This window comes from Nanorana parkeri, unplaced genomic scaffold (genome assembly GCF_000935625.1).
Source record: "Nanorana parkeri isolate BGI_ZX_2015 unplaced genomic scaffold, ASM93562v1 scaffold340, whole genome shotgun sequence".
Taxonomy (NCBI): Eukaryota; Metazoa; Chordata; class Amphibia; order Anura; family Dicroglossidae; genus Nanorana; species Nanorana parkeri.
In genome coordinates this window covers 757,861-784,565 of record NW_017306608.1, presented here as the reverse complement: position 1 = coordinate 784,565, position 26,705 = coordinate 757,861, and the positions used below count along the sequence as shown (strand labels likewise).

The 26,705-nt window shown below is 39.1% G+C and overlaps 1 protein-coding gene across 1 annotated transcript in view; it reads right to left on the bottom strand.

Moving 5' to 3' along the window:
* Nucleotides 1-26,705, bottom strand: part of MYO10 (myosin X) — a 195,992-nt gene that overhangs the window by 9,867 nt on the left and 159,420 nt on the right. Inside the window, exons 23-35 of the mRNA XM_018558447.1 lie at nt 25,679-26,056; nt 23,902-23,941; nt 20,231-20,354; nt 15,747-15,990; nt 12,930-13,025; nt 9,949-10,042; nt 8,152-8,207; nt 7,380-7,522; nt 6,941-7,135; nt 5,824-5,981; nt 5,223-5,346; nt 2,057-2,354; nt 530-737 (exon numbers count right to left, since the gene is read on the bottom strand). Coding sequence (XP_018413949.1) covers nt 530-737; nt 2,057-2,354; nt 5,223-5,346; nt 5,824-5,981; nt 6,941-7,135; nt 7,380-7,522; nt 8,152-8,207; nt 9,949-10,042; nt 12,930-13,025; nt 15,747-15,990; nt 20,231-20,354; nt 23,902-23,941; nt 25,679-26,056 — 2,158 coding nt within the window. The remainder of the gene's footprint in view (nt 1-529; nt 738-2,056; nt 2,355-5,222; nt 5,347-5,823; nt 5,982-6,940; nt 7,136-7,379; nt 7,523-8,151; nt 8,208-9,948; nt 10,043-12,929; nt 13,026-15,746; nt 15,991-20,230; nt 20,355-23,901; nt 23,942-25,678; nt 26,057-26,705) is intronic.

Sequence of the window (26,705 nt, the reverse complement as noted above, 5' to 3'; positions counted from 1 at the left end):
AAGGTACATCTACTACTTTGGGCCGTTTTTGTTGCGTGTTTTCATTGGGATACAGCCAAGTAGCCCTCGGAAACGCGCGTTTGTCGCGCAATTTTTTTTACCGCGAACCGCGGTGAAAAAAACGCGCAACAGACGCGCATATGCAATACGCCTAGGTGTGAACCAGGGCTTATGGAAAACAATGACTGCCAAAAATGTGAATCAACTACAGTTCTCTACTACAATCTAGATTAGCCGATAGCCTTCCATTGATTTACACAGCAATAGATCACATTCATTGAAGAATGCAATTAAAACCTATTATGCAGCTTGTATCTTTGTTTATTGTCTATTTATACACAAGCTATATTTTTTACTCTAAAACAGTAAACATTCTGTTAGCTTTTAATACATGCAATAATTACAACACCTAATTTTTTTGGTCAAAAGACAACACTAATTATTATCCTAGAAACCGATGGGGTCTACAGCACAATGCCAGTCTTCAGTGGGAGTAGAAAGCATGAGGCATTCGAATGTTGGGTCTCACCTCGCCAGCTGTGGTGTGGGAGTTGATGGTGATCTTGCACGCTCCCCCACCGTGGCAGTACACAGTTGTTGTAATTTCCTGCCGGTTAATTAATGCTTCAATTTCATCTCGAGATGGCACAAACTCCCTGCATTTGGTTTTCTTCAAAGACTCGTTGATAAACACTGCATACTTCTCCATTTCTGAGCCTTGATACTGTTCACGAATCCTACAAGAGCAAACAAAGATAGATTATGAGACTATTAAGGCAAATGTAATTTACGGCAGAGAATACTGAGAGAAAAAAAATGGCAAAAAAACAACTGACATATCCTATTTTTTTCCACAACTCCAATATGGAAGAATTTGGAATCATGCCAAAATCTAAATATAGCATAACTAGCATATATGTGAGCTCATAGTATTTTCTGCAGAATATTCCTTGCTTTGGTCGGAGCTCGGATAACAAAAAACAATGCACAAATCTTACAAATGAGCTGTTTAAAGCAGACTTGTTTAAATTACACTTCCTGCTGATAAATTCCTGTATATTGTTGTTATACCGAATTATTTTCCATTTTTTACCCCTTGCCGCCACCTTCCGCTGGCCCTTTAACTGGGTCTTAATGTCAGGTGGCACAGGAGTAGTGATGGGCTCGGGAGTGTTCGCAGCTCCACGTGCCGAGCCCGACAGGAAGCTGACACAGGCACTGAGACATATCCCGATCTCTGCAGCTGCGGACCGGGATAATGTCTCAGTACCTGTGATTGGCGCTGCGGTGCTGTCAGCTTCCTGGCGGGCTGTCACTGTGGCAGCCTACATTGAGGCCCACCCACCGGCCGTACCGACATACAGTATATATGCATTGCGCTGGTGGGAAGAGGTTAAAATACAGGTTAAAGGAGACCAAAGGTTCAGATCACAAAGGTTTGACACGATTAGGATCTTTATTTGGGCCAAATGACTGTAATTTTCAAATCTTATTGAAATAAAATGTCATTAAAAAATATGATTCCTTATTCTGGTGTGTTAATCTTGTGAATTAGGCCTCGTATACCTTAAAGACACCTTCTAAGGTGAGGAATAAAGGTTGCCATTGTTTTTATGAAGGTACATGCTTTGGGGCTGTCATTCTTACCCTTGCTTCGCTATCTAGGGGATCACTGACCTGGAACAAGCATTGAAGGTAGGTGTCCTTACATTTTACCAGCTAAATGCTTTGTTCTTTGTCATTCTGTAAATAGTAAAGCAATAAGCGATAAGGGTAAAATCCTCAGAGCTTGCCCCTTTAAGAAAAAGTTATTAATGGCATTTGACTTGTGTGAATGATTTTCCAGTCTTCATGGGCAGAAAAAATCCAGTTGCCCAATTGCCACATTTATTGATGAATACTGTTATTATACCAAGCAGATTAAAGGTCGTTTAGTGTCTGAGAAGACAATGATCAAATATGTTGGCCCCATATACTGTACCGGGCTTTAATGTACTCAATTGAATTGGTATTGTTTACTGTCAGGGCAATTTTACTTTCCTTCATTAAATCTCACCTCTTCAGATGGAACTTGAGATACTTGAGAATGCTACGGCTGGGTGGAAAGGTGCAGCTCAGACAAGTGAGTATCTGCCAGTGGTACAGGTTCCCAGTGCTGCCAGGGTGTGCAGCTGTATTGGTTTGTTTGATAAGCTGGCAGTACAGTTCATCCCTTAGTGGGCGCAGATCATGGCCAGTCTGCAGAATGCCCTGAATTATTGGGACAGGATCAGACAAAGATTCAAGCTGCTGCAAAGAATGAAAAATTTTCATGGCTTCATCCTGGAGGGTGGTATAGCCTTTGTCTTTTAGCACTGTAACATAACATGAAAAAACATGATTATTTGATATAGCACTACTGACACATTTCTGACTTTATTAAGATGATAAAATCATTTGGTGCTCTAAGATGACAGAGCCTATGATCGCTTGCTTCAGTTCTCTACTCTGGCCGGAGTGAAGGGAAGACAGCCGAGCTGATTCTTCTCCTCCTCGGCCGCTCTAGCTACAGTGCGGCCGAGAAGAAGAATCAGTTCTGCTGTCTTCCCTTCACTCTAGCCACCTGCAGCATTCTCCATCCACCTCAGCTGTCATAGGCTGGAAGAATGCAGCTGCTATTGGCCGGGCGGAAGTTTTTGCAGTGCAGGACCTGAAGGATACATCTCTGTACCTCCCCCCAGTGCCAGCACCAGGAGAGGAAGAGGGCAGATCAGCTATGTGCACTGCAATTCCTTGTTCTTTCTGCTTTACACCGCTGACCTCTGTGCATTACAGTACTGACCTCTCTACTGCTGACCTCTGCACTGTGCGTTACATTACTGACCTCTGTACTGTGTGTTATATTGCTGACCTCTGCACTGTGTGTTACATTACTGAACTGTGTACTGATGACCTCTGTACTGTGCATTACATTACTGACCTCTGTAGTGCTGATCTGTGTGCTGTGCGTTACATTACTGACCTCTATACAGTACAGAGGTGCATTACATTACTGACCTCTGCACTGTGCATGACATTACTGACCTCTGTACTGCAAACCTCTGTGCTATGCGTTACATTACTGACCTCTGTACTGTGTGTTTCATTACTGACCTCTGTACTGTGCGTTACATTATTGACCTATGTACTGCTGGCCTCTGTACTCTGCATCACACCACTGACCTCTGCACTCTGTGTTACATAGTTACATAGTATTTGAGGTTGAATAAAGACATTAGTCCATCAAGTCCAACCTATTAGGATCTCATTCTAGGAGTACCTGTACCCCTGTATATTACGGTCCCTTAAGAAATCGTCCAAAAGTTTCTTGAACAATTCCACATTCTTTGCTGAAATCACTGTCTGTGGCAGTGAGTTCCAGACCCTAACTGATCTTACTGTGAAGAACCCCCTTCGCCCCTTGTGCTGGAATTTTTTTTCCACCAATTTTAGGTGGTGGCCTCTAGTTTTTGTAATGGAGTTAATTTTAAACAGTTTATCGCTAATGTTGCTGCCACCATTGAACATTTTGTACATGGAGATCATATCCCCCCTTAATCTCCTCACCTCCAATGTGAACATGTTTAAATTTAGTAGCCTTGTCTCGTAGCTCTGGTCCTCCATACCCCTAAGTGTTGTTACTGGTCTCTGTACTTTGCGTCACACTGCTGACATGGCAGAGTTAAGGCTGGGGCAGGGTAGGGGTTTGGTGGGGCAACTGATGGCGAGTAACTCTTAAGGCCTGGCTAGTAGCTCAGGGCCTGAAATTTTGAGCCCTGCATTAGCCCATCCTCTAAAATGCATAGTTTTAGTGGGCAGGCTAGTTAGTTGTGGCAGCTCTGGCAGTGTGCCTTGAACTGTACACTGTCTGAACTGTTACTTTTTACATTCATGTATGCTGCGCTGCCATGCGGTACCTATAGTGGCATCCAATGCGCTGCAATAAAATGCATGTCCGCACTTTATCACAGAGTAGCACACCGCCCATCACACCTGCATTGTGGTTTGAATGGGACACCTAGAAAACAATTGTTTTCTATGTGTCCTGGCAGTGACTTGCAATGATCCGATATGGTAAAATGCAGGTCACCGCAGTATATGTGAGCGGGCTCTTAGAACCATGTCAAACTAGGAACTTGTAGCAGAGAACTGTAGCAGCAGCAAATATCTCTGTTTATGTTATGTGGGGATTTGTACCTGGCTACAGAGTTGATGATGTAGCTGACTGCAATGCTTGTCTATGAAACTACAAATCACTGGTGTGCCATGATCTTATCTGCATTAGATAACATGAATAGCTACTGAGGCTGGCAACCCTGTAACTAGCTTCAAAAGGTCACCTGCTCAGCCACTGAGCCAAAAACACCTAGAATGGCTACGATGCAGATTTTTCATTTACTTTGAACTTTCTATTCATAGAAACAAAAATACTAAGGAGGACGGTTTTGTGTATGCACTATAAATTGATGCTAAGTGATATGTCCTTTAAAGCCTGTGTACACAAAGTGTTGTGTTCCTTAATACTACTTCTTTCCTAATGCATGCCAATAAGAACTCAAAGGCAGCTTGAAGCAGCCTGAGACAGCTTAAAAGGAGGTCAAATGCAGGTAAAAAGCACCTGTTATTGAACTCTGAATTATCTCAAAAGCACATCTAACTGATCTCAAATGCAGGAGGAATGCACATGAAAGCAAGGTGCATTTGCCTGTTGACACTAGCGCATAGCCGCATTAGGTATATACTAAGGAGCAGTGTAGTTTGGGATTTTTTTCTTTTTTCAGCTATACTATGTGTATATCAAATGTATATTATTTCAAAAGTAAAGACATGAATATAATCCAGGAGGATCCATTAGGAAACTATAAATGTATTGCACATATGAATTCTATGCGTCAGTGATTATTTCTGCACAAATGAAAATCAATACATTGTTTTCCCTAAGAACTATTGCTAATAGATGGGCTGGAGCTGAGATGCCTGGCCACCCTTGTGTGATATTCTCAATAGTTGGACCTCTGCTCTCATTATTTTTCCAATGTATTTAAATGCCACAAAGATACAGATCCAACATATAAAAAAAGGAGATTCTTTAATTCTTGACAACATGATTAGCTGTTCATTTAAACTTACTGTCTATCCTTATAGATATAATTACATTTCTGTATTATATACAGTGCAGGATGAATAAGTATATTGGTACTCACAGTTCAAATTAATGTCTCCATAGGGAAGAGGTAATAAAGGAGAATGCAGGGGGTGATGCGTATATCTCAGTATTGGGTTCCTCCTGTAAATCTGCTCCACAACTTCAGGGTTCAGGCAGTTCTCCTTTAAAATATAAATATCAATTTTAAATCAGAGCATACAATTATCTAAGTCATTAGAATAACTAGGATAATCCAGATTTATGATGGTAACACACCTTTCTGATTTGGTGTGTTTTTATTTTTTCCGCTGATGCTTTTTCCTTTGAAATGAATGTAAACGCAAAACAAATTTTCAACTTTGCATTGCACATCGACTAGTGTTGACATGAATCATGCTTACATATTCACGTACAACTAAGTTAGTTTTGGCAACACGCATTTTGGTGCATTTCCATTTATTTCATCAGGCAAAAACACAAAAGATATATTTCCATCCAAAGAGTTATTATTTAAAATGTATGTGAATTTCATACAACAATTTATTTTTTTGTGCTGAATAAAATACATGGTGGGAAAACTGGGACAGAAATGTAAATTTCAGTATACAGTAGGTGCATAAACAGATTTATAGTGCTGAATTGTTGTAGATGTTGCTTACCTTAATGTCCTGTATAAGTTGCTGTGTTGGAGTGTCAATGGGTGCCTTAGTGTCTATGACATTCTGAATAGCACAGGACCACCTTGTAGCTTCGTTTAGCAGTTTTGTGTAAAGGCGGTAGCAGTGTTTGCGGCCATATACTATTACATTCCAGTATCCTGTTATTCAAACAAATTTAGATAACATGCATGTAAGAACTTTGTTTACACATGCAAGCATACTAACAATGTCATGAGCCAAAAAGGTAAGCCCAGCCAAACGTTTTTTTCATTTAGTGATAGAATGGAAAATGTTAGATCCTCTTTCAAGCTTTTTTTTTTTTTTCTTTGAAAATATTTTTCTAAACGTTTATTAAAATATTACAAAGAAAAATCCACAGAAGAACTCTTTCATGTTTTAATGTCCCTGTTAAGGAGATTTCCCCTCACCGATGCCATAGAGCAGGGGTGCCCGCAATTTTTGTGTTAAGATCTACTTTTCAAATGACGAGCTACATGAGATCTACCAACGAAAAAAAAACCTCCCTCACGCTCCTTCTCTCTCGCTCTCCTAACTGTCTCTCCTCGCTCTCCTGGCTGTCTCTCCTTGCGCTCTCTCCTGGCTGTCTCTCCTTGTGCTCTCTCCTGATGGTCTCTCCCTGCTCTCTCTCATGGCTGTCTCTCTTTGCTCTCTCTCTCCTGGCTGCCTCTCCTTGCTCATCCCCCTGGCTGCCTCTCCTTGCTCTCTCTAAAGTCGCTCCTCTGCAATATTACAGAACACCGGGAAGCTAGACCTCGTACTTCTCCTCCTTTCATGCTCAGCCCTCCATCCTAAAGTCGCTGCTCTCATGCTGTTAGCTTCTGCCTTCATGTGTCAGACGCAGCAGACGGGGAGGGGCTAAACAGACCATAGGAGGGTTCTCGTGATAGTGAGCCGACTTACAATTGTGATCTACCAGCATCAGCTATGTGAGCTACTGGTAGATCATGATCTAACTAATGGGCACCGCTGCCATAGAGAGTAGAAAATCTGACAGAGGTGCAAACCCCCCCCCCCCCATCTCTATTCATAATGAGAAAAAAAGTTCTTGCTGGAGGTACACTTCATTTTTGACAATAAGAAAGGAAATGTATCTTACCAGTTTCCTTAAAAATCTTCTCCTCAGGCTGCACCACAGAGCAGAGGCTGTTCAGAACCAAGGTACCCAATTTCAAGGCATATTTCTCTGAGTTCTTGTAATAGTCCAAGGAATTATGGGTAAGAACAAACCAGCGCTTCTTCAGCTTTAGCAAAGACATCTTAGGGCTATTTTTCACTTCCTTGTGTAGCCAACCTTTCAGACCATATTAGAAGTTAGTATTTTCTTAGATATTATATTCAGAATATTATTTTACAAAAACGCACGTATGTATAATAAACATATTCTGTTAAAATTATGATAATAAAGGTGCATTTTATCCAACATAACCAATGCGCTGGATCCTTTCGCTATAATTAAAAGTACATGGCATTCCTCTAAGTTAACAAATGCTATTTTTAAAATGGTGGAAGCTATAATGTGCAGTACATATTCCTACCTCTGACAATGAATTCCTGCCCTTCCACTCGGGTGTCACCCTTGGACCTCTGCAGTAGTGTTATCCAGTGGTGCATTTCTTCTGGGGTGTCTGAGTTGCAGTGAAGAACGCGGTTTGCCGTAATGATTACAAATGAGTTTGGTCTTGAAGCAAAAGAACGGAGATATATTTAGCCATTAGGCAACATGGGTAATGTTTGCACAACAATCACTCACCCGCAAATTATCTATCAATACTTCTCTTGTTTTATTTTAAATACGTGGAAGAATTCTCACTTTGATGTTATTTACAGTAAAGCTGTGCTGAGGTTTTGGAAAATCTGACAGAGAAACAAGGAAAAAAACATTCTACAAATCTAAGCGAATAACCCTTTTGTGTCATATTAGAACAGTAGTCAGGATAATAAAATTATATTGTTGACATTTTGTTTGTTGAAAAGCCATAGCTTAGGATGCAGTGTTCCTTGCTTTATTATCTTCCAACATTTCTTTGGTATTGAAATCTTCATGTTCAGCACAGTTATTTATATCATATGAAGTATATAAAGCCTATTGGCCAGAAAGACAGTAGTCATGGGATAACACCATAAAAGCACCCTAAGGGGTTACATCTCTTAAATCTTTAGCTTTTAAAGCCACCCATTTAAAAGCCATTCTAGCAACAACAAAAATACTTATTCTACATTTATGTAATGCTTTTTATTACTTCTTGCTAGTCAAAACGATTACAGTATCTGGCCCAGCATAGACAAAGATGCATATCTAAAGCTTACCTATCAGGGTTATCAGAAGCACAGACTGAATCAATCAATCCAACATCCAATGTGCCCTGTAGAAGGAACAAAAAAGTTTGCTTTGTCAACAACGTTAAACATTCACCAGAAATACATCCATAATATTACATCAGTAAGGAAAATAAGTTTAGTCCATACCACGTTTTTTCTATCAGACAGGAAATAAGTTGAGCTCATACCACTTTTTTTTTCTATCATCCATTTTTGTATTTGTCAATGCTCATCTTGCCCAGAGTTCTACTTTAATTACGTGCTCTTTTTTACATGTTGTATTTCTTAGAACAATAGGAACTATGCTCAAATATAATTACTGCCAGAATCAGATTCACGTGTAAGTCTAGTGAACTGTTAGCTAATACCTATTTATTTTTTCCAGATCATGTACATATTGATTGCTATATATTAAAAGGTGTCCTTTGTTGTCAGACATTATACATTCCATACATTATACATTCCATACAAGAAGTGGAATAACCATTAAGGAGAATACAAGCAGCTTTAACAAAAAAAAACATTTGTCCAATCTGCATTTTTAAGTTTCAGTCACAATGGAGGATTCAGATGGAAGCCATACCAAGGAGGCCTCTCTCGTTGGGCAGCTCAAAGACTCTGACTACACTATTTTTGAAGACAGTCCACACCCTCACACTAAATCTAACAGATACCTCCATCCACGCTAATGTGCATGGATGGACAAATTTCCCCCTAGGCTATTTTATTCTTACAGCGACGGGTGTGCTGCTCTCAGAATATCTGAATTGTGATTGCAGCTGACTGGTGGCTGTCAATCTTGGGCTGTGAATCTTCCACCTGGTTCCTTTGATTTTCAGATTGAAAGATGGTCAGGCAGGAGGCTGCTGACAGGAGCACTCACTGAGCAAATTTCACCTGGTTCATCAAGAACCGGACAAAATTTGCTCAGTGTATAGCCAGCTTAAAATGCAAACTGGTAGTAAACTTGACACTACGGGGAATCATAATGTGACTATGGGTCAACCATGAAGGAGAACAATATTATCATAAAATGGGATGATGGCCACTAACAAAGAGGAGTGGCCTACAAGGAAAACAGTCAGTAGTATAAGTATATTGCACAAAAAAATGGCCATGTATAATGCATGACATGAAAAGCAGGGTGTTCTAAGTGCAAAACTTATTCCAGGGCTTATGTAGCTCTAGATGTGCCCTTGAATACAGAAATACACACAATATCACACTATCAAGCACTATCAATTATTTTTGTAAGATTTAATGTTATCAGTGAGATTTCTGGGTGCAGGTTTGGCTTACATAACCAAAATCCCAGAAATGTAATCTAGTTTGATCTAATAATATTTACAGACATATTTCCAAAACCCATAGAATAGTGAAGGACAGCATAGGCATCCTCTCTTCACCCCCTCTCCAGTCTAAAGTGGCTGATTTCTACACAATACATAATATAAAAATGTGTACTGTTTAACTTTCTGTTATTCTGTTACTGAATCATTTAGTGATGGGTAGGTTACAAGAAGTTACATCTTTTTCTCTTAGTCAGTGAGTTCTCTGCATATGAATTACCAGCACTGAAAACAACCTGTCTAAATAGGTATGTTCAGAATAAATTGCAACTGCCAACAGCCCGATGTACTGCGTGCAGGTGAATCCAGATGTACGGAGGATTGTAGTTAGCTCAGCTGGCAGATATACAAGTTGTGTGATGCAAATAGGATTAGTAGGATTAAAATAATGATTAAATAATAAACTCAGCTGAATAATGAAAGGATTTCCACTTACCACAGCATTTTGTGGATTTGCTTGCTCATCGTTCATCTCCCGAATCTCCTGCTCTGTAGATGAATGGACCTGGCTCATCACACTGAACCACTGGCTGTAGAGACATGACAGCAATTACTGGATTCTGAACTCCCTTTCTATGCAGGACAGGTTAATATTGTTTCACTATCACAGGGCACTTAAACTGCACTGCATTAGACTCGTTAAATGAATAATACATAAATTAATATAAGCTTAAAGCAAACCCATTCTTTGTTAGTGTTGGGCAAAGCAAAAGGCTTATTTTAATGTCCCCCTTACCCAGTAGCATATACTTACCATTCTGCGCACTCGCTTCCCTATACAGCCACCTGAGACAAGGAAAGTAGCCCCGCTTAAGTTCTGGGAATATTTTTTTCTCCCAGTTCTAAGTGTAGCAGCGAGGGGGAAAGGTATGTATATACTGTTGGAATGACTGGCAATAAAGCAAAGTAATTTACAATATTTAAACTTAAATTGTATGTAAATCCAAAACTTTTTTTAGTTTTTGATAGAATGTGGAAGGGTTTTAACTTTTGTCAGTTTTTATTGTTATCCATGTCCTCGCTAGGGAGGTTCACCATCTCTATTAGTCCTGATGATCATTGTCTCTGGTTGTCTCGAAAGTGACAGAAAATCCTAAATTGTTGTCAGAGGAACAGGGAGTTGGGGAAATCTTCCAGTGAGTGAACCTGTTCTAATGACAACTGGCTAAAGCCAGGATCAGACCTTTGTGTTGCACTGCCACAATATAGAGTGCCACACCATGCATGCATTAGTGTGTTGCAGTGCAATTTATTTCAAACAAAACCTCAATGAACCTTCACCTGTATTGCAGTGCACTGCAACGTATTATCATGCATTGCTTTCCCTGTGGTTTCTCCCACTGCACCCTATATCACTGCAGGACACAGCCAGCAACATAAACTAGTTCAGCGGGGGGAACCAGGAATCCAGCACACCTGAAGGCGTCAGTTTCTGAAAATTCTTCAGTTTGTTATTATTATTATCATATAGGATCCATATAGCGCCAACAGTTTGCGCAAAATGAAGGGGAGAGTACAATTACAATAGAAAAGGATTAGGAGGGCTTTTTTCTCTTCACTTCACTTACAGCATTTACCCAGCAGTGATCAATTTTTGGATTCGTGTTACAGCACTTTGCTCATCCTCATTGCACTTGGCAATTAATTAACCCAGACAAGTGTAATAAAATATAAGCAAGATACAAAACAAAGTAAAACAGCTGGAATTGCTGCTTTCGTGTTTCCATGTCTGGCCCTTTCCACAGTGTGACCCTCCCATGTAGACGTGCAGCACGCTTTATACGAGTTGCTCTTTTTGTTTACTATCAACATACCCACGATCATTATCTCATCCAGTGTTTTGGAAAAGTTAGACCTGGGTCACGAAATATATAAACTCCACTCAACAAGCAGTACTTTATGTTGACATGTATTTCAGCAATGCATGAATAAAACAACCCCACCCTGGCGCACAAGCTGAAGTCCCCTTGTGCTACACTTTTTAAATAAGCGTTTGTTCCATTTAACATTTATTTTATAGCAACTTGAATGTTCTATGTGTCTAGCTTAAAGTATAGTTTAGCTTTTCCAAAGAAATTATAAATGAGCACACATCAATAAAAGAAAAGAAAAATTCATTTTGTGCATTTACGCTAGCAAAGCATTGCAAACAGTGATCTCAGGAGTAATGCTCTGGCTCCTGCAGACTCTTCCTCCCTCACACTGTCCAAACCAAGGTACAGATCTTCAGTTATGAGACGGGAGGAAGTATTAATAGACTACAAGTGCTGTGACATTACCAGACTTGTACTCTATTGGGGAGTACTGGTGGAAGATGGGACTTGCAGTCTCTCCATTCACAGATCCTATCAAAGGATTTGTGAATGGATGACATGGCTGTGCGGGCCACGGCAAATTAAAAAAAGTTAGGATCCTGTGGGGAGAAGAACCCTACAATCCAGGTAAATTGATGGATGGTTTGGGGGGTCTGGGCACTGTGAGCATGTTTCGTATTACACCTTAACTATGGTTAACATGAAACATGGTCTAAAAAGTGGAGCGATTCTTTAGGACGTCACATATCTTTTTTCTACCTGTGCTGAGAGAAATACATAGGCTGCCACTGTTGATTTCTAGAAATGTTATTTGTCTGATTGTCTTTGGTTGTAGCATGTTTTCAGTCACTAAGCTGCAGCAATCATGTAGACAGTTAAGTTTTAGTGAATTCAGAACTCATGGTCTACATACTTGTTCTGGGTTAGTGGCTCTGAAAGCACCGAAGGTACTGAATCAACAATGGCAGCCAGGTAGATAGCATTTTCGGAAGATAGATCAGCAATGACAGTCTACATGGTTCTCACAAAACAGGTTTCCTTTAATTTGTCTATCTTGCTACCTGGGCTTTAACTTAAAAACCAGCAGATGGCACTGCAGCCATGCCAGTTCATTAAACAGCAACTAAGAGCACACAAAAGAATATTATCTTGCTATTAACAGTATGCGTTGGGAATCATGAATATCATTTAAAAAAATGTAATGTTACCAAATTTGATGACTATAATTGGATATTCTAGTTTATTTGTAACTTTTACATTATAAGCTACATCATAAAAATATAGCCAAAGAACAACCCCACCTCCATCATTAAAAGGAAATGTGTTCTGGAGTCCAGCAGTGGAGAGAATTCAGGCAGGGTTGACAACACTAAATGGGATTTCAGTGCAGCAAAAGCAGCACTGTGAGTTCGCTCCAGGAAAATAGGAGCTCACTGGATGTTGGGTGGAATCAGCAGGTGTATTCCTGTGCAAGAAACCTTTTTAGAGCCTGAAGAATGGAACAACGTGCATGTTTTGCAGAAATGTACTGCAGATTTTAATTTTTCCCCAGACATACATTTGGAAATGTATTTATTTATTGTATTAGATTGCATTTTCTTACCTTGCATCTTCTGGTGACTCAGCAATCAAATGGTACGTCCGATTTCCCATTACTATATCAATACCATTTTCCTTGCCTGTGTTGTCGATGATTTCCCTAAAATATTTTTTCAGAAAGGCATATGATTAAGGCAGGAGTTCTACAAATTATGTATCCAGTTAAAAAATAACAAAACAAATGAATATTAGTGATTATCCTAAATGTCATGTATCAATAATATCATGTGAGTAACATCATAGTGATCCTCAGGGGCAGATAATTTGCCTGTGCAGTTTGTGTTACTGCAGGGGCACCCTGTGAGACAAGGGGTTGTGCTGCTGTTTGTGAGACCTAGTGGCATATTTATCAAGAGCAGGCAAATCTAGGCATATTTGTCAGATAACTTCTTGGAACATTCAGGAAAAAATTAGGGTTTACAGCATCCAGACCAGTGATAAATGCTGGAGAATGCAAATTAGGATTTTAATATTAAGAATATGTATGACAGAGCCCATGTGGGAGAAGGTGGGCACAGGGGGTGCTCCGTTAGAAGTAACAGAAGAATAAATGATAAAATAAATCCTCCTCTCTAAGTGGCCAATGTGAAATACAGGAACCTGACAGCTGTATTATTTACCCCATTATAAATATAGTGAACAGTGAATAATACTATTGTGAATAGCCCGTACAGCAGCCCTTCGGTTAGACTGAACCGAAGGACTCTGGCGGCCGAAGAGAACCGAAGGATCAGCTGAAGCTACGGCCGTATCCTTCAGGTCAATAGTGAATAACCCCCTTAGTCTTAGACAGAATCAGTGGCAGATTTCCGTGAGAGCTGTCAAAATGAGCTACTGCTGTAGTGTTAAAGCTTGATAGATGCAGCAGGCACTGTTTACTTGAAGATGAACTCCAGCCTTAGGCTTACGAGCGTTGATCAAGGAATCTCCAGCTGTCTTCATTGTATTCTGACAGCGGCTGCCAGCACCTGTCAGAATACCCAAACAGAGCCGCCAGCTCATTGGCTGCCCGATCTGTTCTTTAGAAGATTTTCCGTCTGGCTCCTTCGATCGGCTAATTGAGGCATGCCGTCCGAAAAGGTGCCGACAGTGGCACCCACTGAGCAAATTTACACAGTGCATGGACACCTTTATCTTCAGTTTTGTACAATTGCACAGGTTCCTCTCCTCTATTGAAATTGGTTACCAGATTTCACTGTACAAGTTGCAACAAGTCAGTCTTGTTATCTGACTGGAGAACATTCTGTATCATCTCTTTCCTCCCCAGTCTCCTCTTTTCTCCCCAGCCTGCCCTGCCCCTTTCATTTGTTGGATGTCATATGTTTCAGTTTGGAGGCGCAGCATACCATTGTCACTACCTAGTCTGCATGCAGATGGGTGTTGTGATGTTTCAAGAAGCTATGTATGACACCCTGCTGACCCCTTGTCACCTGCCATGATCTGCCTGCATTGCACAGAGAAGCACAGAGCCTTGGGGGCCATTTATAGCTCTAGTATAGCTGGGCAGATACCATTCACATGGCACTACTCACACTAGATGGCATCGAGGATCATAGGAAAAGTTTTAAATCGGCTCCTGTGATGATTGGCCTAAAATAAGGTATGTGATAAAAACGGTGTCATTGAAAAGATTAATTAGCATTTTGATGAGGAGGGGGACCAGAGAAGGCAATATATATAACAGATTAAACATCAGCTTTTAGACATTTACAGTACATTGAGCCGCTTTGATTAAGACATGATTTTGGCCCAAAGATATCAAGAAATGCTTGATAGGAGAGAGCAAAATGTGCTGGCTGCCTTTACACCCATGTAAACAGGGTTGTACAAATAAATTAAAAGCCGTGCATCTTTATGTTTCCACTGATTGTGAACATGATGTCCCTATGTCTAAACTCACATGCCTTCATGCTCTCTATTAGAGGATTCACAGCTTAAAAAAGAAAATGTATGATGAAAATATCTCTAGCAGTGCCTGTTCTCCTTTCTGTATACTTCCAAATTTAGCAATAAAGACATTGTGGTGCCCAGTGTCAATCAGACTTTCTCACAACTAAGTAAAAATTCTATACAATGTCTAGCTTTAATGGCAATGCTATTTGAATGTAATGTTTAGGCCCAATCACACTATTGCGGTGTGTTAGCGCATGCGTTACAGCAATGTGGTAGTGTGAATGGGCCCTTAGTCTATGTTTGGCTAGCAGTGTTTGCAATATGTTTCCATTAACATACTAATACAAAATAACAGTCCGGAAGTACTACCAAAGGCCATAACATTTGAGCAGTTTCATGCTTTGCATTGCAGTCAAAATGTAACAAAATATGTTGAAATCGCTATTACCATGAGCAATGATATAATTTTAAAGGTTACTAAAGTGATTATGATTGATCATTGACAGGCCTCCTCTAATAGTGCTTATCCAAGAAGTTAATTGGGCAACTAGAGAAACATAAATACAAGTATAGAACAAATCTTTTTTTTTTACTTGTGTCTAATGAGTCCTTTTGGGAATGTTTCCTTTCATTGGAAGTCTCTTCTTTAGCTTCCTAAGGCCATACCTGCTGCACTAAGCTTGCTAGCAGTGATGGCTGTCTTTGATGTCATGCTATAGGTCACATGATCTAATTGTTCTACCATGTATATATTGAGGACAAAAATATCAATATGGCTACCATTAAGGGAAAGGTTGTGTCAATCAATACCAAGCATGGGGGACATTTCAACATGTGCACAGGAAGTGTGATGAGTTGGACATGTTTATCCATCTAGATAACTATGGTATATCAGCAACAATTCTGAAATTTTAATTCTTGAACTTACTTGGTTTCCCGCAGTTCTATGGTCCCCTTCAGTCTTTCCTCATTATCACTTTCAAAGTACATGAGCTTGGACTGACGGAGAACAAACCAACGTTTCTTCCAGTTTCTTCTAGAAAGAGTTGATGATCCGCCACCTTTTTTATAAAGCCAACCCTGTTTCAAGGCCTCCTGCTTAGACCTAAACCACAAGAATGTTTCATCTTTCAAGACACACCAGCGTTTCTTCCATGTGTTCATCATTCCACCTGCCAGAAGCACAGTACACACATAAGATATTGCATGTAGTAGTTTGTTAGGTTTTTTAGCATTCACAAATTTGAATCTGATATGCAAAGCACAAAGGATTACGATTGAAACAGCTAACAATCCAGTAGACAACCTTGTCCATTCTAATCTTCTCTGGGGCTGTTTAGTTGAACGACTAGTCTAGGCCAGGGTTTCTGAACTCTAGTCCTCAGGGACCAGTATCTGTATACTAATTTTATCTAAGTTTATGTAAACAGATAACGAAAAAAGCACTGTTCAGTGGTTTTGAGGTTTGGCTTTTAGAACCCAATTTCTCAGCACCTGTCATAACAATACTTATTCTCATAAACATTTAATCTTTATATATTTCTTGTTAAAACACACCAATAATATATCATTCTGCTTGTCAGACCATTTAATAATGCCATTATTAAGTCAACTTATTTTGTTGGAAAGCCCTTAAACATATAGTCCAGACTTGCTACTTGAATAGAATCCCAGATATATTAAATGGTATTATTTTGTGCCTAGTACATGCTCATTACAATATGTACCATTTTTCCTAAATGAAAATCACATTCATGGTTAGAATTTTGTTCATTTAGATAAGAAACATTAAACATTTTTAGTCCTGCACCTTCCTTGTACCTTCCACAGTCGGAAATTAACTTTGATTAGTTCCACTAAAGACTAGAAAATCAAACGAGTATTCCAAAAACGAAAGTTCTTGAATTAAATTCTACATGTGTGTGGCCATCTTAAGAAACTGGTGGGGCTACCTTTAAAGTAAAACTGATGATTTCCTTGCATTGGAAAAATCACAAGTTCCCTTAAGTCCAGCCAACACAACAGAATCATACAAATACTAATGATAGCATGTCTCTGGCAAACCACTATACAAGCATTAAGCATGGAAAAATGATTTTATGGAGGCTGCTAAGAAAACAAGTTTGACAGCTTTAGTTAAATATTGCCCTTAGGTGTGAAACTGCTACCTTACGTTTCAATTACGTCAGCCATAGTGCAGTGTTTGTCCTCTTAATTCTATATCCACAATACAATGCCTGTATTTACTGATACATTAGTCTTATGTATTGTATGTCTGCATCTAGTTATCTGTCAGTGTCTGAAATGTGACCTGTCTGGGTTAGTGTGATGGATTTGCTTGTAATCTAAATTGACTTGTCTGCCACCATTCTTTGACACCTGGAAAATAGAATTATTAGTCAGAGTATGATTACTAAATGGCGTAAAAAAGACTTAAATGTTTGAAGTTTAGGTCTGTGGATAATCAAATGTAGAAGTCATTCTACTGATTCTGATGGAAACCTTGTAAAACACTTGAGTATCTTTACTCTGAAATAATCAGGTGAATATTAACAGGTCTGGATCTTTAAAAAGATCACACAGGCCGGGGCATAGGGCACTACAATGTTAGGGGTGAGGAAGGAAGACTGCCCCAATCCCTTATTTTATCACATATTAGTTATATAAGTTTTCAGGCAATAAAACATCAATATACTTTGATGCACTTGCTCTTCCCCCTTGTCAACTTAAAGTGTATTTCTACTTTTGCAGTCAAATTTGAGAACACCCATCTATATGTTTGTTATTTGTGTATGTGTTTCTATTAACACAGCATGTATTTTGAAAACAATATCCCTTACCTTTTAGATGTTTCCATTCAAACACATCACTCAATTTTCAAGTGACAGGAAACTCTGTCGTTCCCCATAGAAAGACTAGGGACAGACTGAGCTTCCCCTCATTAACATCAAATCTAGATCAGACCATCTAAGATCTAAGAGCCGAAGAATCCAGCCGTAGCAGTCGAACCGAATGGCTGCTGTACGGGCTGGGCTATTCACAATATATGCATATGCTAAGGCTCAGATGAGCCGTAGTGATACCCGAAACGTGGAGAAAGGTCGGCCGAAGCAACCTTTTTTTAAAAATTATTTAAATTTTTTTTTCTTTTCTTTAAAATATTTTTCTTTCTTTCTTTATTTTTTTTAAATTTTTCAACTTTTTTCCCCCACATATTTTCTATCCTGCTTGGTACCTCGGAGGTACCAAGCAGAATAGCCGAGCCGAATGCCGCACGGCGGAATTTGGCTATTCATTCACTGCCATTCGGCCCCTATGAGAATAGGGGCGAACGGTAGTGAGTGAGCTGACGGAGCTTCAGCTCAGCCGATTCAGATGTTGGATTGGCTGAGTCGAACTCCTTCTTCACTTCGGCTCAGCCGATGTACGGCTGATTTTAGTCGATGTACGGCTAAAATCAGCCGTACAAGACTGAAGTGAATAGCTGAACAGCGTTCGGCTCACTTCACTTCGGCTTGGTCATTCACTCGGCTGCCTTCGGCAGCTTTGTGAATAACCCCCTAAAACTCTTTGTTAGGACAGACAGTGTTCAAATTAGTTTACAACTGATTGTGACATCTGCCAGCACTGTACAGACAGCGTAAAATATGTTAACATTAACCTGCCCGGCCCCCCTTGCACTCCAGAGCAGAACAACTTGTCTTTCAGAATAGAGCATGTGTTGTGCAAGCAGTGATTTAATTTAAGTTATGCTATGTGAATGAGAAACACGTAACAAATATAAAATAAGTGTTATCCCAGTTTGGCTGCAAAAATGGAAAAACACTTTTTTTTTTACTGGACAGCTAGGGCCTTCTGTATCATATTTAGTATCAATCAGTTGTCAATTAAAATGCTGCTACACTAGTAAATAACCATAATAAAAATGGTGTAGGTGCCTACGTCTTATTTTGTTCTTGAGGCAGCCTAAGGAGAGAGCAATGTGTTGGCCAGTGAGATCTCTGATACAAGATCCCTGACAGAAACCTGACTGCAGAGGTGAAGGATCTGCATGTCACATCAGCAGGAGAAAGGTTAAAAATGATATTAAATTATAAAGCCGTAGACATCAGATGCACAAAATGTAAATTGGTTAGCTCTCATTATGCTCTAAAAGGATATATGACTAGCTCCAGTGTTATGGTCTGGTGCAGGTATGTTTAAAGTTTGTGGCCCAGTTAAATTGACCAGGCTACTACACAGAAATCTGAGCTTGACAGCAAATGTACATTACAATAATAACATTAAAAAACACAAAACTAAAAAAAAAGATTGCCACAGCTATCAAAAAGGTGCTAAAGAATGATACAAATATATTATGCTATGGAACTAGCTGCATTTAACTTTGATTTGATTCAGATCACGTTTCTTCCTTCCCAGATGTCATCTACAGACACAAAATGAGAATGACCTGTAATGATTAGCGGTATCCCTCAGCATGACCTCTTTGTGGCATTTTGTGCATAAGGGTCTCAGCGTGTGCCCTGTAAGCAGTGAGGTTTTCTATACTGCGTGACACTTGTAACCCCCCTTCTTAACCATATAAACCACAGACAAAGGCAGTACAAGAAAAGGGGCAGTTCATATTCACTGCAGTAGATGCCAATGGAAAAAAAGGTACAGGGAAAGACTTCTATTTTATAAATACGGAATCAGAACACAGGAAAGTAAGTATTAACATATGTTGGCTTAGACATCCCTCCTGAACTGCAACTGCATGTAACTTTCTGAAGAAAGTGCAGTAAGCCACTGTCGGAGAGGTCATATTCCATGCAAGAGTCTCCCTGTAATGTAACCTCAAGTTCTGTGCAGATGTTTAGGAGGGACACTGAGCAAGCTATAGGAGCAGTAACATAATGATTCTAGGAAAACCCATCTACAAACAAGTTACTGATGCTATATGGTAAAGCACTGCTTAGAAGTTATATTAACACTGAAAATGTTTTGTTTATTGATAAATAACAAAACTGCATTTGTAGCAGTTGTAAATGTTGCAATACATTATAGTCAAACGGGAGCATTATATATATATATAAGATCCCTTTTCAGGGCCGAGGCTGTGTTCTGCACTGCAGTTGACGTGAGCAAGGTGTAATCTGCCATGAACCAAAAGTAACCCTATTGAAGTTATGCGCCATTTATTTATGAAAGAGATAAAACCCCTTTTAACAATAAAGTTATTTACAAGAGTAATAGTTGACTGATAAAGACTAGTGTATGTATATAAAACAAGTACAATAGCAAACATCTACGGTTTCTTATTAACTAAACTTCTATGTCTTTGGTTGTCAGGAAAAGAATAAATAGGTTTTGCTTTAGGTCCACACCCAAATAAAGACAAGAAATCAAAATCGTACCATACGAGTAACCTACCTTTCATGTGTAAAAAACTGTGGAAATAAGGCAGCGTAACACAACTGTAGACAGAATCTCTTCTATAAGAGAGCTCATCATCTGTGTCAAACCTTGAATCAAAGTCTTCTTCGCTGTCTTCAAACTGGAAAGAACCAAAAAGCCAGTGTTAAGAAAGCCGTGAATTTGGTTTATCTATGTTGGCATCATTCAAGCATTATATCTGCAAACACGAAAGCCCCCTCACAGTAAGCCTCACTTATTATTGTGTCATTGAGGTGATATAGGCCATTATTTTGGAAGACAATTCAAATGAATTTATTGGCAGGTGCTACTATGAAATAGTAGAGGTATCTGGCCAGATGCCTATGAGGCCAGTTTGATAAACAAAATTGAAAAATATGTAAAGCTTATCAGAGAAGTACCTCAAAGAAATATTTTGGTCTGCAGACACCATTTCACTACAGCTGGCCTCTGTTAGTGTCCTTTAAAGGGCATAAAGCTTGCCATCAGGCAAATTACATATCTTAAAACATGCATATTGTAAGGTGCATATGTGAAAGGCTTCACTCATATGTGTCTAATAAGAATATAAAAACAAACTCTTTTTTCATTTTCAATGGTGACTTGATGTCCAAGTTGTTGGAGTAAGGTGACAACAAATCAAACAAAGAAACGTCTGTATTTCTTTATTTGCCTGCTGGCCTCAGCATTTTTCACACTAACACATGTTAACAACCCCAGGTTGCAGAACTCAACAAAATGTGTTAAATATGTTTTTCATCTGCCCATAAGTGTAGGTTATCTGGCTGTCTCTGGCTGGGTCACTTATCTGGAACAAGCATTCAGCAAGTCAGAACCTCTGATCTGCAAATATGTTCTGTTCATGGTTTCATCCACAGAGCCCTATATCACTGCTGGGTCCTGTAATGACATTGAAGTCAGAGGATGGAACCATGGCATGTGGCTGGAAACATAGGCATCCAACACTCTGAGAAGATTCAAATGCTTAAGAGTCTGATGCAGGCTGCAGCACAGAAATTGTGTGATGGTAAGAAACAGGAGCCACCCAAAGGTGAGTATAATACCTCTTCTATTTCAGGGAGCTAGCATTTCTGCTGTCCTGTGACAGCCAGTGTCTTTGTCCTCCAATTCCAAGGGCTGGAATGTGGGCTGGTAGTACTAGCAGTGGCCACATCCCATCCTGATGGCAAGGCCATCATGCACTGATTACAGTGTAAATGTGCTGACACTGACGAGAGGGGTGGTAACAAGAGCAACTGGAGACCACCACGCAGAACGGCTTCAGTGGACCAATTGTCACAACTGAGACCAGTAGGGCAATTGTTTATTTAAAAAAAATAAGCTGCTAAATACTTTGAAGAGATATTTATGTGTCCATAGTTGGGCTTTAACAATTGCTGACATAAGATATCAGCCACCAAGCCAATGCATTGTTTTCAGTGAACTAGCCAACACATAGGGGCATATTTGTAAAGCACTGAACCTGACATTCACCAAACATTTACTGCAGGTGAATCTTCCAGGTGCATGTGTTTTAAATGACAGTGGTTGATTTACCACCAGTGAATGTTAGGTGAAAGTCACATTTACTGATTTATAAATATGTCCCAGAGACTAGCATTATGAGATCAATGTGGAAATGCAGAAAGAAGGTTTTTAAAACATCACTACATACTGTTAATGTTCTTTGTAACAAACTGATCTTGCCTACACTTACATTAAAGGGAGATTGTCAAAATTGGGGCAGACAAAATCTGGAGCAGTTGCCCATGGTATCCAATCAGCTTCTCTCTTCAGTTTGTTCAGTTAAGATTTGAAATGGAAACATGCGAGGTAAGTAAGAAGACACCTGACGCTGACTCGAGCATAAGCCGAGGGGGGGCACTTTTCAGCCAAAAAAATGGGCTGAAAATCTCGGCTTATACTCGAGTATATACGGTAGGTTGTGTTGAGTAAACAGATACCAAATATGTTAGGCTTCAAAACTGCGTGCTCCTGGCAAGTGCCAAAAAATGACAGTGCCCCAAATTATCAGTAGGTGACACTTAAAATGCCATTACAGCTCATCAGTTTAGGGTAAATAAGGGACCTAGAATTACTTATTCCACCTAACTTTTTTGCTACCACAAGGGGGCTCAGAGCTGCGTGCTTTCATATTCCTACATATTTACGATACCTCATTACTTTATTGAAAATAAGATCTCTGTATTAATAAATACATTTATCCTCCAAGCTGGACAGTAAACCATTGTACTAAGTGGAAAGCTCAAACTGCATATGTTATAAACAAATGCAAATATAAATTAACATAGTATAAAAAAAAAACAACAGGTATTAAAAAAACGAATACACACTGGCATAGTGTGCATCATATATGCACAGTGTTTCTGCTGGCAGATCAGCTAAGAAGTATAGGGGTATATGCCAAGAAAGACAGAGACAGATCAATATTAATAACCATAACGTTCTGGAACAGAAACAGCCAATAGACTAAACACAGGAGTTCCACTCTGGTCTGCTGGGGAAAAAAAGTTGCTATAGCATTCTACAAACAATGAAATGACTCAGAAAAATGTGTCAACATCTTGAGATCTCATTAGACTTTTAACCTTGGTTCTTGGATCAATATGTTCTTTTTTGATTTGTGTTTGTGTGTAAATCTGTCAGTACCTCGTTTTGGGATAAATAGGGGAAAGGATAAAAAGGGGAACCTCTGTCAGCTTTTTTTTTCTGCTTGTCCTTGATGGGGAGATTTCACCACTGTTTTCTGTCCCTAGGACATTGGGGTTAATTAAATAAAAGCCAAATAGGCTGTTCACTTTGCAAGGGAATTTTCCCTTAGCTTGAATGCGGTGAAGCTCTGTGGCCTTCCATCGTCCAATCACGTGCAAGCAAAAATTGTTTTTTTAAATCTTTTTATTTCCTTGCACGTGATTGGGTATTCCTTGCAAAGTGAATAATTACCAAATTCCCTAAGCTAAGAGAAAATTCCTCTGCAAAGTCAAAATTCCCTTGCAAAGTGAACAACCTTTTTACCTTTAGTAAATCAACACCACTGTGTTAACAAGACAGGAAACCATGGAAAGTCTTCCACAGACAGCAATAAAAACCTGACAAGGGTTCTAGGTTCTCCATACTCTACATGTATGAGTGTTTTGGCTAGAGATACGCTTTAATAAATCCACTGACAATTACTGCAATATGAACTTTGCAGGAAAATATTGGAAAAAGTTTCAATGGCATGTTATGATAAGCTTTCAGCTAGGGTTACCATCTTATCACTGAGAAACATAGAGGATGCCATCATTGCTAACCTCTTCTCCTGAAAATATCAGTTGTCTGGCTGTGATGATGACTTTTCTCCATCATTCCTTATTTATAAACGTGTTCCAAGTCAGTATAGCAGCCAGGCCACTAGTATTTTTAGGCGGTGGTCAGCAACAGTAGCCCTGAAGTTCTCTAAAGACAGGTTTACTTTACAACTTGAGAGTTATAAATTACACAGGCAGCATAGCTGATTGAGAGCAGGTAAGGCAATGACCGAATCAAATTAAGCCTTTAAGAAGCCTCAGAACCTGTGTAATTCATATATGTCAGGTTTTAAGGTATATGGTGGGGACCCTAATGTTAGCACATTTCATACTGCAAACAATCTGTGCATAATTTACCTGCTCGGCTTGCAGTTCTGCCTCTTGTCGTTGTCTTTCCCTGTGGAGACAGGTAATCCACATTTGTACATTACTGCACTGTTTTTACTTTTATAGCTAACAGCATTTAACTGAAAACTGTAATTTGACCAATCATTTGCAATACCATAGTCCTTACTAAATAGAAAAAGCCTATTTGCATAGTTGATGCACAAAATTTTTTTAAATAAGCAGCAGTAGGTTTTCCACTATTCACCTGGTATTACCAATAGCTGCTTGTTTTACTAAGAATTGTTAAAGCATCGGGCTTATGTTTTTCATGATTGGGTTCAGGAATTCTGGGGATAGACCTCCTAGCCATGTGAACCACTACAAAGGTTCCCTGGACCCTCACCTGTTCACTAAGATGCTAGTTAAAGTAAAATATATTTCAGGATCATTCCTACCTACAGAAGCAATGGGAGGGAAGGTGGGGTTTACTGTAAGGGGTTTCAAACCCATTGCTTTGTAAATGAAGTCTATACCCTTCTAACCTTCAAAACATTTTATATTTACCACCTGTGGCAAGCAGGAGGAGCTCTATGGCCCTCTGTAAAACTCAATCTCTCCAACGAGATCCATCACTCTAGGAATTCTATTCCTTATTTTGTCAGCTGTATAAACCTTGAGGAATCACCATCTCTTTCTCCAACAACTTAACTAAGTAATTAATACAGTCTGACAGATAGCATAAAATGTAATGCTTGTCTTTCTAATTAGAAAGCCCAGTACATTTTCAAAACATTGTGTTATAAATGAAATAAATATCTATCTGTAAAAAAAAAAAAATTGATACAAATAGTTAACATGAATTAAAACATGAAATGTGTACACTCTAAATATATTACAAAACTAACCAAAATTATAGTTTGACAGCTGTAACACCACCTAGGCATTTAACAAACTGCAGAACACAAATAATACTTTTTTTTCCTCTTTCTTCCTTCTTCTGATTTTTTAGTGATAGCTGTATCTGAAATCCTAAATTCACCTCACTCCTAGTTTATTAATCTAAATTCCAAATGTCTGTCATATTTATAATATATTACAAGTCAATCATTTTAATCAGAGAATAATTCAATATACAGAAAATGCCCTTGCCCATACATCAAGGTCTTATTACACCTCTACGTGATTCAGTAGTCTTAGTACATCAATCGTAATGGAAATTATACACAACAGCATAAGTGCAGCAAGCTAGAATCTTTTTACAAACAAACCATACCTACAATTTGTACCTTTGCCTTAAAAAATTTAATGCTTTGTAAATCTGCTGGTAATAAGTAGATGTGCAGAGCATGCACCGCTATTTCTAACAGGAGACAAGGGGCCCGATAAACTATGGCTGGCGGTTGTAGAGAATGGTGAAGTCTCGCACAACACATCTGATTGTGGCACATTTCATATAAATTATTATGTTGCAGTGCAAATAGTTTATTAGGAGCAACCATTCTCTTGACTGTTTTGCGCCATCATCCTCTTGGTGCAATACTACATACCTCTGTTTTGCCAAATACCAACAAACTAATTTTGTGAACAATTATTTGGTCCAGATCACTTTTTTGCAACATGTTGCACTTTAGGATTTTTTAACAGTTGGAGCGCTAGTCACATCTTCCCTTTGAAATCTTTCAACTTGAACAATACGTTGTCATATTCCATAAATCAATGTTATGTGCACCAAATATTTGGTGCACCATCAATAGTTTATTGGGCCCAACAGCTTTAACTAAAAATAATGTTTAAGTATAAAACATACAGCTCTGTTCCTACAGATAATAAAGCCCTCCTTATGCAGCAGTATAGAAAACACTCCCTAGTTATGTAGATCACATACCTTTCTTCTGCCTCTTTCTTTAGCCTTTCTTCTTCCTGTCTTCTTTCCTCCTCTTTCTTAAGCCTTTCTTCCTCCTCTATCCTCCTCCTTTCTTCTTCCTCTCTTCTTTTCTTCTCTTCCTCTTCTTTCCGCTTCTGCTCTTGGAGCTGCTTGTATAAACGTCGGGCTAGCTGCCCACGCAGCTGCTTTTGGAACGTCAGGGCAGCCTTTTTGAGACGTAAATATTTTGTCCTCCACAGGAAAGCCCGATAGTTCTTCTGTATCACCACAATGTAGTGGAGTACCTTTCTGTACTGCTTCCTGAATAGACAAACAACAAGCTTGTTCCACACACCAGAATCGATAAAACATAATCTATTCTATTTATGCTACTTGGTTACAGCAGGTGTCACTTGCAGAGGAAAAAACGAAATATAAATGACACCCACTATAAAAGCCATGCACAGTCTTAACAGCAGTTAAATTCTGGCTAAGCTAATATCAAACACAGCACTATCTTTCTTTACTCTGACATGACAGTGTCTTGTAAGAGAAAGAATAAGCTCTGATATATGCCATGCTAACAGAAGAAGTAATTACACACAGCAGGATGCCTTTCTCGGTGACATATTGTCTTATATGTACAGCCAGGGCTCATATGCACATGAAAAGAGATGACCTCATTATGCAAACAGCTATTGAACTGTCTACCATTGACTTTTTGCAGACGTACAAAAGTAAACAGATGCCTGCTATTGGTCAAGATTTAATACATAATGTATGATACTTTGTTATCTAAGCTTACAAAAACCTATACATAAAGGCATTAACAAAAACACTTCGGCTATTCATTATTTAAAGATAGTTAACTAACATTTTACCAATGTGAGGATATAAAGGGCAATTTGAAAAGTGCATGCTGGCTTCCATAGTACAAGTGATCAGGTTTCAGAACTGCACCCTTGATACA